The sequence below is a fragment of the Serinus canaria genome, chromosome 13 (genome assembly GCF_022539315.1).
Source record: "Serinus canaria isolate serCan28SL12 chromosome 13, serCan2020, whole genome shotgun sequence".
Lineage (NCBI taxonomy): Eukaryota > Metazoa > Chordata > Aves > Passeriformes > Fringillidae > Serinus > Serinus canaria.
In genome coordinates this window covers 1,330,611-1,345,228 of record NC_066327.1, presented here as the reverse complement: position 1 = coordinate 1,345,228, position 14,618 = coordinate 1,330,611, and the positions used below count along the sequence as shown (strand labels likewise).

Below are 14,618 nucleotides of genomic sequence, written 5' to 3'. Positions count from 1 at the left end.
ACATTTTCATTCTATTTGCTGAGGGGAACAAATTACAGAGAAGACCTCTCAGCACTGTGTCAAAAGAGTGGCTCTAAAACCTTTTTCAGCCAAACAATTGTTTGAGCTGAAGGCCTGATGGATGGTGCTTAAAGATGTGGTTATTGCAGCAAGGTTGGCATTAAAAATCACAGGGTGCAAGAAAGTTCTCTCAAGGATTACTGTGAGGGTATGTCTCCCTGTAATCCTGGTGTTAGGAGCCCTTAACACCCTGAGTCCACCCAGTGAGCTCTGTGGCATCAGCCATGGGAGAGCAGTAGCACAGCACCAGTGGGTCACTTCTCTCTTGCTAAATGAGAAACTTCAATGGGATCAGCCTTTTTGGGGGGGGCATCACTGTTGCAGGAGGGCTGGAAGTAGATGATTTTTAAGGTCCCTTCCAACCAAACCATTCCAAAATTCTCTCTGTGCCCCTGTTCAAGCAGGGTTCAAGTCCAGCAGAAAGCAGTGCTGCTGCTTTGGGACCTGTGAGGAGCCTGGGCAGAAACATACCTGCTGTTGGGATGTATCAGAATAGGGTGGCTTTGGGGCTTTCCCAGGAATGCCTTTGCTGAGAGAAGCAGTGCTGGCTGTTGAACAGGGGACAGATTCACCCTTGGCAAGCTTGAAAGCATTTCAGATGGCTTCTGTCCCTGCTCCACTGCAGTACGGAACAAAATCAGTGTTGGAGAAGATGTCGTACTTAGACATCACCGTTCTGACAGGTCAATTTCCAGGATGTTTATTAACATAGCTTGGAATGTCACAGAAAGGTTTGTCAAATAAACCAACCAACTGAAGTTCTTACATGAGACTTCCTTGGTTTTGTTGAGGTGCTTTGAACTCTTCATTCAGTCTCTCAACAATTCATCCCATTCAGGCCTTTCTGGAAGAGCCTCTGTGAGGTCTGTGGCTGGGGGATCAGGCCCTGCCTTCTCCCTGTGTGTCTGGGTATGGAATCCTTTGAATCCCTCAGGGAAATCTCCAGGGCTTTGCCCTGGAAGAATATACTATAGAGTCTCCACCTAGGCTGAAAGAGAAGACTTCCCCATGGAGCTTTGCACAATACTATGAACCACCCCAATTCCTTTCCCTGTATGGCCCAAATTCTGGTAGTTTCTCCTTTCCCTGTTCCCTCATTGGTTGTGGTGTCCCTGGTGGCCCGGCCTCGTGTCTTCCCTTTGCCCTGCCCTTTGTGCCACCCCAGTGCCTTTGGACCATTGGCCACTGACCCCTAATTAACCTTGTGCACACCACATGGCCAGTTCTTTTGTCCCTGATTCCCCTCTGGCATGCTGGAATAAACCTTTGCTGGAATTTATCATACAAAAGGCCCTTCTTCCCCTCGTGGCTGAAGTGGCCATGGTGAGTGTGGAGTGTGGACTTGGCTGCTTTCCCTGAATGTTTACCCAAACAGCTTTTCCACAGGAGATGCTTATTGGGAAATAGGTAGCAGCATTAGGTACCAGCTCCTCCAGCCTGAGCTGGGCAGTGCCTGGGAGAGGTGGCACCATGGCACTGGGCATGGTGCATCATGCCAGGGGTTCATCCTGCATCCCATCTCCTGCAGAGCCTCTGCTGTCACTGGTTACCTGAGCAATGGAGAGGCAGTGACCAGGCTGGTGCTTCTCTGAGGAGATGCTGCACTCAGCAGACAGCTGTGGCTCCCCAGCAGTACCATGGCGGGAAGAGCTGCCCAGGGAGTGCATTTGCAAAGCATTTTTTCCCCAGGAAGAGGAGTTTGTCACTTGGGATGTGCACAGGTATCTGAGCTTCCTCCCTGCCTGAGGTGGGGAATGCTGGGGGTGCTGGGGCAGCTGCTGGGGGAGCTTCCAGGCCTGTTGCTGTGAAACCTCTCCACCAGCTATCAGGAGGAGGTGACATAGAGCATATTAATGACATTTCCCAGTGGCACTTAATTGGGAGGAGTAGTGAGTGCCAGACAGTGAACCAATGCAAAAGGCTAAAGCTGAGTGAAGAAGGGACAGAAAGAAATAAAATGAGATTCAGGCTCTGGACCTCTTCTTCCCATCAGTAATCCATCTCATTCTTACCTGTGTCTGGTACATGTCTTCTTTCTGTGTGTAAAAATGTTCTGTTTTGAAGTAACAATCTGGAGAGTGGTAGGACTTGCCTTTGTAGGAAAGAAAGGAAAGAAAAACAGAGGCAGGCTTTGCTGTTTCCTTGTTCAGCAGCCCCTAGACTGGGCCTGGCTCCTCTGTTTTCCTCTGAGCACGCTGGTGTGGGACATCCCATCCACCCCAGCACAGCTGGAGTCAGGCACAGTGTCCCCTGTGTGCCACCAGCATGGGATGCCCCAGCCTCAGCCAGTTCCCCAGGCCCTGGTACTGGTGCTCCTGGAGCTGGGGATGCAGCTGTGGGGAGCTCTGCTGCTCTCTGGGATTTGTCTCCTGGTAGTTTTTAATCATTATTTTATTAAGGGAGGAGGTGTGGTGCCATCAGATAACTTATTATGGATTCTCTGGCTGTGTGATTATTTCAATACTGCAGCACTGCCGGTGTGTTTTGCTGGAACATTCACATATTGATTCCAGATTCCTTTGTTGTCTGTACTAGAAAGAAAGTCCCTTTTCCCTCACTCCCTGCGTGGAGAGAAACAAAGAGTAAAGGAAGGTAGATGTTATCTGAGGCTTGCTCACAAACCAAGGTAATTTTTGAGAGCTGCAGAGCCACTTACTGACTCATAACTGGGGCTTGTTTTCAAACCCTTGATAGATTTTTGAATTCTTTTACAATGGCAAACAAAGATGCTCACTTGGGGACAAGCCAGGGATCTGCCTCAGTGAGCTGGATCACCTTTGTTCTGCTTGCTCCCTTTTTTTCCAGGGGACATTTGTCTGCCAAAGGGGACGGGGTGGTGCTGCAGGGGGAGAGTCTCTGGTCCCTCTTGGGCTCCTCTTGGTGGGCAGTCAGTGGCTGGCAGCTTTGTCCAAGGGGTGGGGATGGGATGGGATGGATTGGGATGGGATGGGGAAGCCACTGCAGGAGTGCAGTGAGTTACTGCACAACCTTGATGGGAGGTTTGCAGGTCAGTGTGTGATGTACAACTTCCCAGCCTGTAGCTGTGCAGTGAGTTGGGACTCAGCCCTGTCCCCATGCTGGAACACAAACCCACCTGTGGAATGCAGAATGATGTGATGGAAGGGAGCTCAGGATGAGACCTTTCTCCTTTAGTGAGGAAACAGAGTGGGTCATTTGGTTGCTCTAGAAGAAGAGAGATGGGGTTCTTTAATTATCACTGTGTGCTGCATATTCCACACAGCAGCCCTCTGCTTTTAGTAATGTGGTGCACAACATTCCTGATCCTCCCTCAGTTGTGAGCCTGGTGGAAGCATGTCCTGTTTTTAATTTGTTTATTAATTTATCATCTTGTTTTTAGCCTCTGCAAAGCTTGATATTGGTATAGAGCCTGGGAAATGTTCACAGAGCAGAGTAACAGATAGTTGTGATTTGGTTATAAGGCAATAATTTAAGTGGACAGGTTTAGCTGATAACATAAAGCACACGAGAGAAATCACTTCGGTTTATAAATGTCAGCAGAGCCCCTGCAAGGGAGCTGCTGCCTGGTGCTGCTGCTCCAGCCAATATATTATAAGGAGATATAAACAGATGTCTGAAAAAATCTGGCTGACCAAGATTAAAAGAATGGGGCTATAAATTAAAGTCTTCCTTGGCATCTCTTTAAGCGTCTTTATGGACAGAGCACAAATGAAGGAGTGCCAATGCTCAGAGGGACCTCCAGGTGCTTTGGGCTGCAGAGGCAGCACCCAGGGGTGGGGACAGCTTGTGGGGACAGCAGTGTCAGTCAGAGCTGGCATGGAGACCAAAGCCTGTCCTGGTGCTTCTGCAGCTGATAAAGGAATTAAATCAGGAACAGGAATAACACCATCCCTGCAGTGTCGCCACAGGATCAGTGTCTCCTGCTTGGAAAATAAATGCTGTCGCTCTGCTTTGACATTTATTCCCAATAAAGACCTTGCCATTTGTGCAGTGACAAGGGTTTTATCCTCTGGGAGTACTTTACCTGTTGGACACTGTCCTTTTGGCTGTGAGGCAGCTGAGTGACTGAGGGGCAGGTGGGTGGCATGTCCCCAGCAGAGGCATTGGGAGCTCTGCTCAGACCCTGGGGATTTCTCTCCATCCATCATCCCAAGGCAATGCAATAACACCTGTTCAAACTGAGAGCAGGTTCAGATTGGATATTAAGGAGGAATTCTTCCTTGGGAGGGTGGGCAGGCTCTGACACAGGGTGCCTAGAGAAGCTGGGGCTGCCCCTAGCTGGATCCCTGGCAGTGCCCAAGGCCAGACTGGATGGGGCTTGAAGCCGCCTGGGACAGTGGAAGGTGTCCCTGCCATGGCAGAGGGTGGCACTGGATTAGCTTTAAGGTTCCTTTCCACCCAAACCATTCTGTGATTCTGTGATTCTGTGATTTTATTTTTAATTGATTTTAATTTATTTTAGTTGTGGTTAAAAAAATCCCAAGAGTGGGATTTTTTTAAGTGATAAGGGTTCCATACCAATTGTGCTTCCCCCTCCACAGCTGGAAACCTGGCAGGTTTGTGGAGGGGATTTCACAGCTATTTCTACTCACTGGGTAGTTGATTTAGAGCTGGGAAATTAACTAGAATGGAAACTCTTCTTTCCCTTTATGAGGAGCAAGGGATGAGGTCTGGCAGCTGTAGGATTTGCAGCTCTCAGGGAAAAGGGACGATTCAGTAACACATCTATGCAGTGCATACCTGTGGATGCACATATTTTATTTGTCTGAGGTGTCAAGGAGAAAAAATGTTACAAAATGGCTTAAATGAAAACGTGGTTTTGTATTTTTTAATTGAGTTTCATTTCCCAAATGCAACTTAATGCAAACAATAAGTAAAAAATTAATTTCTCTCGGGAAAAAGCTATTATCAGAATGGTTCTGTTTTAGCAGCATGTGAAGCTGTCTAATTGCTTACACTTGTATTGCTCCAGTGTGTGCTCCCAGTTGTTGAATAGTATCAAATTGTAGAAATCAAAGAGAATCAACTATTTTTAAGGAAATGTCTAGAAGCTACATACTGAAACATGATTAAAATTCGGGATTTCCAGCTTACTGGTCTAAATCAGCAATTTAAATCACATTATTCAAGTTAACCCACCCTCAAACAGACTTCTGACTTCAAAATACCCCAAACTAAATAAGACAGAAGACCTTCCTTGAACAGCTGTAACATTTTTAAGAGTCAATGTCAATCTTTTTGTTGAAAACAGAGATGTTTTTCATGGTTTATTTACTAGAGCAGCACATTTGTCCTGCTGTGCCATGAACCTGGGCTGCTGTGCTGGGAGGGGAGGGGAAATCCCTGGAACACCAAGAGCTGCTTAAACACATCAGGGCTGTGAGTTTTGCTCTGGGGTTTGGATGCTCCTGGTTAAATCCCATTTAGTGTGCAAAGGAGGAGCAGGAAGGGTTTGTGCCTTGACTGATGCAGCCTCTGGGATTTGGCTGTGCTGGGGGTAGAGCTCATGAGCACCAGGCCTGGGTTTGGTTTTATTTCCTGCTTGCTGATGAGACAGATGAGTAATGCCATGGTTGACTCTCACAATTAAAAGGGAAATGTCAAGAGAAGTTTTATAGTTATGTTTTACCCCCCCCTTGTGTTGTTATCAGGGGTGCCCTGGGTTTGGGACGTTTGGGAGGGTCACTCGTTACTGTGGCAGCACCTGACCCCCACTCAAGGTGTCAGGAAGGGATCTCCAGCCCTGGGCAGGGAAGGAGGAGTCAATGGACAGAACTGTGGGGGGGGCTAAAGGGTTAAAAGGTGAAACCTCCATTGTGTGGGTGAGCACATGGTGGGGAAAATCCTCTGCTCCAGTGCTGTAATATTTTCTCTATTCAGTCTTCTGTTGTGTTTTTGATAAGGTTTAATAAACCTTTTAAATTTTTTGGAAGTGAGTAGCATTTCTCACACTGAGAATAGAAACAGGAGGGCTGGGCCCCCCAGCCCCCTGCCCTTCTAGAGCCTGCTCCTGTGCTTTTCCTTTGGGTGATTCCCTCAGTGGGATTCCATACACCTCCTTCCTCTCCCCTGGTAGGCTGATGTGGCTGGATGCAGCTGGAGCTGTGCTGTGCTCCATGACAGGGGCCATTCCCGGCTGTGTGACAGCCCAGAGCTGCCAAAGCCACTGCTGAGGCTGTGACCTGGCCTGCCCAGTGCTGGTGACATGGCCAGGAAAGCTTTGGGTCTGGGGAGGAGGCAGCCAGCTGTGCCCTGGCTGTGCCCCTCGGTGTCTGCGGTGTCTGCGGAGGAGGGGATCGTCCTCCTGTCTCCCGTTCAGCACGCGATGGCATTTTATCCTACAGCAGCTTGGCCTGGAAGGGACCTTAAAGCTCACCTTGTTCCACCTCCCTGCCGTGGGCAGGGACATCTCCCACTAGAGCAGGTTAGCACTGGCTGTGTTTTCCTTGCTGGTAGAGCCCTGTCCTCGTGTTGCCTGAGCCAGGGACAGGAGATGTGGTGTTGCCCTTTTCATGGAGATCCTACAAACTCTTTTCTGACCAGCACTCCACCACCAGCAAGGGGCACAGATTGGTGATGGCACCAAATTCCTGCAGAGCCCAACTTCTCAGCGTGGGAGGATGCTCCCATAGATAGACAGATGAAAGGTCCTGTGTATCACAAGTTTAAGGAGCAGGAGGAGGTTGGGATCTGTCCACGGAAAGCATTCCATGTGTGGAGGAGGCACATCTAGCCTGTCCTCCCCTAAAATGGGGAGATAATCACACCTGTCCTCTCACATATCCAGCCAATGCAACTTCCAATGGACAGGACTGATGGAGAGTCTACCAGAAATGCAAACCTTGTTTTAATAGGAAATCCTCCAAGATGGATTTTCCTGCATTTTCTAAATGCACTTATACCTATTGGATGACTACAGGCTTTGAAATGTTTCTGCCTGAATTGTGACAAACATCCCAGTCTTACATAGGAAGCACCAGGTCCTTTGATCAGGGAAATGTCTCTTTGGTCTTGAACAGGAAGGGATCAATCCAGTTGTGCCCAAGACCAGAGATTTGTCTGTGAGTACATTTATTCTACAAAATAATTACCCTTGCCTTCACTTCCCTTTGGTATGAGATGCTTCCTGTCTCCTGCAAGCTGTTACTGTATCCCAGGTATCTTTTTAGGTAAAAGGAAGAGAGAAAGGAAAGGCTGAATAAGGAAACCTCCCCAGGAGGGAGGAGAGTGAGCAGCTGTGGTCTGTCTGTCCATCTGTGAGCAGCTCTCTGGCAGTTCAGCTGCAGCCTCGCTGTCCTGGGCAGGCAGAATTCCTGCATTAGGAGAAGAGGAAATACCATCAAGAAGTAGCAACCAAATATTGCCTCCCCTTCACCCCAGTGCTGGGCTGGCCATTGAGATGTGTTTGTAGTGAACTGGTCAAAACCACTCTGAATTTCCTATCTTTTCTCCATTAAAAATTGAAGCTTAATGTATTCTGTGTATTTTTGTTGGCAGACAGTAGTGATCATAAATTCCTTTTAATACAGTATTTCCACACCAGCACAGCCTTGATGTGCAGCGTACCTGGCTGTTCTCTGCAGGATGATTTGATTTCCCTTTGGCAGCTGCATTTTATTTTGTCTGCCCCAATCAGCAATAATTCCCTTTTCTCCATGTGACCTCCAAGTCCACTCCTGGTGTGGAGCTTTAGTGCTCTCCTAGGACCTGGGCCAAAAGGGAGGAAGGTACCAGTGTCTGCTGGGCTCAGAGTTCTACCTCCACTGCGGATCAGAGCCAGCCTGGCAGCACAGGGACCTTGGTGGCTCAGGGTGGCATTTCTGGGAGGGAAAAGCAGCATTTTAGGAGTGCTGCTGGATGGGAGGGGGGTCAGTGGTGGATATCCCACTCCTCACTGTGTGGGATGGGGAGGAGTTTCTCCCAGGTAGTAGCATGTGCCTTCAGCTCCCAATTCCTCCCAAAGCTGGAGCAGTGCAGTGCTCTGAAATAACGTAACTTTTGCTTGCAGGTCAGGCTGTTCCTGCAGGGTCACACGTGCGGCTGAACCTGCAGACAGGAGAGAGAGAAGCCAAGCTCCCAGACAGAGAAAATGGGGAAACTGGCACGAGAGAACAGAGAGGAAGGAAAAGGTACAGATATGCAAGGCTTTGGGTTGGGTGGGCTGTGGGATTCATGCCTTTTATTAGAGGCCAGGTTCCCTGGTGCTCTCAGTTCCTAACTCTTCCTGAGACATCATTGCTGGGTCAGGAGCACAGCAGTGCTGAAAGCAGAGGCCTGTCCTTTGTGTTACCTTTGGGATGGCAGTGGAAATGCCCTGGGTGGACATTCAAGAGACACCTTCATGGCTTCTCATGCCACGACATCGAAACCACTTCCACAGAGTTGGTGGAGTTCTTGCAGAGTCTTTGGGTTGTGCTTGATTTGCAGTGTTTGGGGTGTGATGGTTTTCTCTGCTATTTTTTGGCTGAGGTACTTCCAGGGGGCTGTCTATTGGACTTTAGCTTCTGCAATCTCAAAACCTTTCTCCTGTACCACAGTGATGACATCTTGTACTGCAACGACCAAAATGACTTCAACTTCTGCAGACATTCTGCACAAATATATCATCCATGTAGTGAAAAATGAGAGCATTAGGATGTCTTTTCCGGATGGGTGAGAGAATTTGGGCTACAAGCCATTGACAGATAGTTGGGCTATTCCTCATTCCTTGAGGCAACGGTACTGTCCACTGGTAGCTCTGTAAAGGTGCTTGTTGGTTTAGGGCCGAAAAAGGCGAACCAGGGAGTGTCACTGGAGTGCAAGGGGGTGTCAAAAGAGCAGTCATTTAGACCTATAGCAACCATCTGCCAATCTCAAGGTAACATGGAGGCTGAGGGCAGGCTGGACTGGAGGGGACACATGTCCTCGATGTGCATAAAATGGCACAGATTGTGAGGCACCGTAACATGAGCAGTGAAGATAGCATTTAACAAATTATTAAACTGCGGTGAGCCCCTCCCATGGTCTTTCGCTGCTTTACAAAGATCTTTCATCTCCCCATGTGTGATAGTTTCCCATCGGTGGTTAGCCCTCCTCTGGTACTGCACTGGTGCTGCTTGTATTTTTGCTACCTATTCCCAGTCCCCCTCTTCAGCCGCCAGCTTCTTCATCCTCTGCCAAGAATCCTCAGGCTCATCCTCAGGGTCAGATGAACCTTCAGTCTCCTGTGCAGAAGAGGGAATTTGGTCTTTGGCAGAGGAGCAGGGCTTTGGGTGCCTGGCAAGGCCTGGTGTTGTGGGCCTTTGGTAGCCAAGATGGCTGCCTTCCGGTTAGCACCCCTCACACTTCCGGCTCTGACAGGGTGGGATCGGCAAGGGGCTGAGCTGGAGGGGGTAGGGCCAGTGGAAGTAGGCAAGGAAGCCATAGATCCCGATGCAGGGGAGGTGCCCAACACAGAGGTGGGACCCAACACAGGGAGAGGACCCGATGAGAGAGGCGGGGGTGGGAGGGAGTTTGACAGGATGTCCCCGCCCCAGGGGGTAGACTCCATTTTGTGAGCTATCTGAGGGGGATACAGGGAGGAGAGGTACTGGAGAATGGGTTAGGGTGGAATCCAGGCGTGTGTGATCAGGACAGACCGGGCCAGGGGGTAGAGAAGGAGGGGAGATGGCAGAGGGCAGGTGGCTCGTCTGTGCTTTACAGATGTTTCTGTCTCTCATCGTATTTTTGGAATCAGTGGGATCAGAAAAGTGGGGGCAGAGCACAAAATCTGGGGTGGGATATTAGAACTTTGAACCCTTGAGAAAACTCCATAAATCAAATGACAGCTCAGGGCCAGGGGACAGCTCTGTGCTCCAGGCCAGGAACAGCAGCAGTGCCCAGTGCCAGGAGTGGTGTCAGTGGGACCCCCTGAGCACAGGGACCCCCAGCCCTGGGGTGGCTGTGCCAGCACCTCCAGGGACCTCCAGCCCTGGGAAGCCAGAACAAGTGGAACCCACAAGTGTGCAAACGCTGCCTGTGCCCAAAGGAATGGCAAAGAGAAGTCAAGTGATAAAAAAAACCTATTTATTTGCCGAAGATCTGCAAAAGCTAGGATTTACAGAACACGTTTTGTAACAACAATCCTATTACAACAACAACAACAATGTACAGAACTTCTTTACATGGGAACCTGCAGTAATCCGTGGTTTTCCTGGGCCTTTTAGGAGTCCAAATCCGGCTAGCTTAAGACTCTAGCCCACACGGGCCCACGCAGACGAAAGTAAAAGACGAGAGGCGCTCTTCTCCACTTGGGTGCAAAAGTATCTTTTTTATTGGCTTGGTGCAAGACACTCAGCTGATGAGGCCAACCCAGGTAGAAAAGGGAGCGTGGAATTCCCTCACAAGAGGTTTTATAGCCTAGGGGACGGGAGCGGGGGAGACAGGACCAGGCCAATGGGATGCCATTGGGAAGGGGCAAGGTACCCATGGGTCAGACTACCAGGTGTGTATAACAGGAGGGGGTGTGAGGGGGAGATCATGTGATGAGGGAGGGGGAAAACCCATTCTCGTGACCTATCCTACTCAGTAAAGATTTCCTACCACCCAGTGCAAACAACAACTAAATAAACTATTTATTGCAATTCAACAAGAACCTATAAAATAACAATCTTCAAAACATATTTACAAAAAACTTCTAACATAGTGAACATATATACAGAGAACTTCTATCCTTTCCAACATATTTACAGCTGCATCACATCTGTGTTCATCATCTGCATCAGTCCTGGAAGAAAGGAAGCAGCCGAGTTGGACTCTGCTGCCCGCACTGGGCCCAGCAGGGCTGGGAGCTGGGCCCCAGGGGCAGGGAAGGGGCTGGCAGGGCTGGTGTGGCCCCAGGCAAGCACAGGGCAGGGCAGGGGTGGTGCTGGAGCCACCACAGTCCAGGCCCCCTGCAGGCATCGTGTCCCTGAGTGGGGCCATCCAGCCCAGCCCCAGCCTGGCGTCAGGGGACCCACTGTGTCTGTGGGCTGGGCGTGGGAAGCATCTGCCTGTCTTACTTGTGGGGCTCCGTCTTCATCCAAGGACCATGGGCTCCTCCTCATCCTTCTCATCCACTTCCATGTCCTCGATGTTATCATCCACATCCACTTCCATCTCTTCAACAGGGTCTTCCTCATCCACCTCCATCATTTCCTCTCTCTCCAGGTCCATGTCCACTTCCATGTCCTCCACCGTGTCTCTGGCAGTCTGCAAGAGGCAGCAGAATCTCACAGTGGGCTTCCTGTCCCACACCATGCATTCCCACATGGCTGCATCCTGCCCAAGCAGGGTGCCCCCCTGCCTGGAATGGCACTGTACTTCCACTGGCTCAGCAGTGCACATCCTGCTGGGATGGGCGCTCCAGAGCAGGTGGCAGGAAAAGCCCAGGCAGGAGCAGCAGCAGCTCAGCACTGACAGGCAGAGTGCAGAGCGAGTGGCAACTGACCGTTGGCAGCCGCCAAAGTGTCTGCTCTGCTCGTTTCCAGGTGCTGGACGTTCCACCTGGAACCCTCTGGCAGCTGTGATGTCACTGAAGTTTCAGGGCAGCTCTGCAGTGGAAGATGGGGGATGGTAGAATGACCTTGAATGGTTTGGCTTGGAAGGGACCCTAAAGATCATCTGGTTCCAAGCTGAGCATCCTCCCAGCACACCAGGTTGCTGTGGCCCCTGTCCAACCTGGCCTTGGATGTTGTAAGAGGATGGAGCATCCACAGGCTCTCTGCACTGGTCCCCGTGTCAGGGACAAGCACCCTGAGAGTAAAGAACTTCTTCAGAACCATCATGAAATCTCTTCCAACTCTTGCTGTTTGATCCCATTCCCCCTTGTCCTGTCACTAGACTTCTTGACAAAGAGTTCTCTCCCACTTCCCTGAGGGTCCTGCTGTTCATGCAGGTTGACACTTGTGGCTGAAGGTGCAGACTGGAGAGAGAGAAGCCAAGCTCCCAGGCAGAGAAAATGGGGAAAGTGACATGAGAGATGAGAGAAGGAGGAAAAAGTAGAGACATGGATGGCCTTGTGTTGGGCGGACTGTGGGATTCATGCCTTTTATTAGAGGCCCGGTTCCCTGGTGCACACAATTCCTGCCTCTTCCTGAGACTTCTTTGCTGGGTGAGGAGCTCAGCAAGGCTGAAAGCAGAGTCCTGTCCTTTGTTCCCTTTGGGATGGCAGTGGAAGTGCCCTGAGTGCTCCTTCAGAGACACCTTTGTGGCTTCTCATGCAACAACATCAAAACCAAATTGGCAAGGTGGCTTCTTGAAATTACGTGTAGTCTTTTGAAATATCTGCAGCAGCTGGTCTGAAACTGCTTTCTGAGCCTGCTCCTTGGTATCAGCTGTGAGGGGCTGTTGGCTGGCCTGAGCCCGGTGCTGTGTGGCACTGGGAGCAGACCCATAGCCTCCTCTGCACAGCATGCACTGCCAGAGGCCCTGGAGATCACACCTGCCCTGCACCCACCTTTCTAATGTTGCTTTAGTTACTGTGGACAATTGCTTTCCTGAAGTGTGTGGGATTTCCCACTGCCACCTGTGATGGGGATGCTCGGGGAGTGTGGGACTTTGGGGGCAGCTGCCCAGACAGGGGCTGAGCTTGGGGCCCTGTTGGGCCCATGGCCCCACAGCACCAGCACCAACAGGGCCCAAAGCCCCCCGCCCCCTGCCCAGCACAGCCTGCCCTGTCCCTCCAGCTGTCCCCGCTGCGGGGCACAGGGACCAATGGCCGCTGCCAGCAGCAGGAATGCGGGCAGGGTGAGGAACCGCTGGCTTGGCTTTTGTCTCTTGAACAATCTGGGCTCAGGGCAGTGCAGAGCAGGCTGGGAAGCAAAGCCCGGAGCCTTTGGAGGCGGCAAGCCTTAAACATCAGCCCCTGCAGCACTCCAGATCCAGGTGCCCCAGCTGCCAAGGCTGTCGTGGCCTTCAGAGCGTGAAGGTGGATTTTGTATTCCTGTGGCCTGATGCCGGCTCTTGGCCCAGGAGTCCCTCTGGCTCCAGCAGGAAGGGTGGCTGAAGGCTTCCTGCCTGCTTTAGGGGCATGGCTGCAGGGGCCACTGCTCTGAGAGCCCCCAGTGTGAGAGCTGGTGACAGCTGAGGTCTTGGGGACACAGCTGTGCCCCAGGCCAGGAACAGCAGCAGTGCCCAGTGCCAGGAGTGGTGTCAGTGGGACCCCCTGAGCACAGGGACCCCCAGCCCTGGGGTGGCCGTGCCAGCACCTCCAGGGACCTCCAGCCCTGGGAAGCCAGAACAAGTGGAACCCACAAGTGTGCAAACGCTGCCTGTGCCCAAAGGAATGGCAAAGAGAAGTCAGGTTTTAAAAAGAAACAGTATTTATTTGCCGAAGATCTGCAAAAGCTAGGATTTACAAAACACGATTTGTAACAACAATCCTTATAACAACAACAACAACAATGTACAGAACGTCTTTACATGGGAACCTGCAGTAATCCGTGGTTTTCCTGGGCCTTTTAGGAGTCCAAATCCGGCTAGCTTAAGACTCTAGCCCACACGGGCCCACACAGACGAAAGTAAAAGACGAGAGGCGCTCTTCTCCACTTGGGTGCAAAAGTATCTTTTTTATTGGCTTGGTGCAAGACACTCAGCTGATGAGGCCAACCCAGGTAGAAAAGGGAGCGTGGAATTCCCTCACAAGAGGTTTTATAGCCTAGGGGATGGGAGCGGGGGAGACAGGACCAGGCCAATGGGATGCCATTGGGAAGGGGCAAGGTACCCATGGGTCAGACTACCAGGTGTGTATAACAGGAGGGGGTGTGAGGGGGAGATCATGTGATGAGGGAGGGGGAAAACCCATTCTCGTGACCTATCCTACTCAGTAAAGATTTCCTACCACCCAGTGCAAACAACAACTAAATAAACTATTTATTGCAATATAACAGGAGCCTATAAATTAACAATCTTCAAAACATATTTACAAAAAACTTCTAACATAGTGAACATATATACAGAGAACTTCTATCCTTTCCAACATATTTACAGCTGCATCACATCTGTGTTCATCATCTGCATCAGTCCTGGAAGAAAGGAAGCAGCCGAGTTGGACTCTGCTGCCCGCACTGGGCCCAGCAGGGCTGGGAGCTGGGCCCCAGGGGCAGGGAAGGGGCTGGCAGGGCTGGTGTGGCCCCAGGCAAGCACAGGGCAGGGCAGGGGTGGTGCTGGAGCCACCACAGTCCAGGCCCCCTGCAGGCATCGTGTCCCTGAGTGGGGCCATCCAGCCCAGCCCCAGCCTGGCGTCAGGGGACCCACTGTGTCTGTGGGCTGGGCGTGGGAAGCATCTGCCTGTCTTACTTGTGGGGCTCCGTCTTCATCCAAGGACCATGGGCTCCTCCTCATCCTTCTCATCCACTTCCATGTCCTCGATGTTATCATCCACATCCACTTCCATCTCTTCAACAGGGTCTTCCTCATCCACCTCCATCATTTCCTCTCTCTCCAGGTCCATGTCCACTTCCATGTCCTCCACCGTGTCTCTGGCAGTCTGCAAGAGGCAGCAGAATCTCACAGTGGGCTTCCTGTCCCACACCATGCATTCCCACATGGCTGCATCCTGCCCAAGCAGGGTGCCCCCCTGC

General features: G+C 51.0%; 1 protein-coding gene across 1 annotated transcript in view; it reads left to right on the top strand.

The window, feature by feature from the left end:
- SIL1 (SIL1 nucleotide exchange factor) overlaps window positions 1-14,618 on the top strand; it is a 111,631-nt gene that overhangs the window by 41,836 nt on the left and 55,177 nt on the right. Inside the window, exon 4 of the mRNA XM_018923986.3 lies at window positions 8,048-8,168. Within this exon, the coding sequence (XP_018779531.2) occupies window positions 8,048-8,168 (121 nt within the window). The remainder of the gene's footprint in view (window positions 1-8,047; window positions 8,169-14,618) is intronic.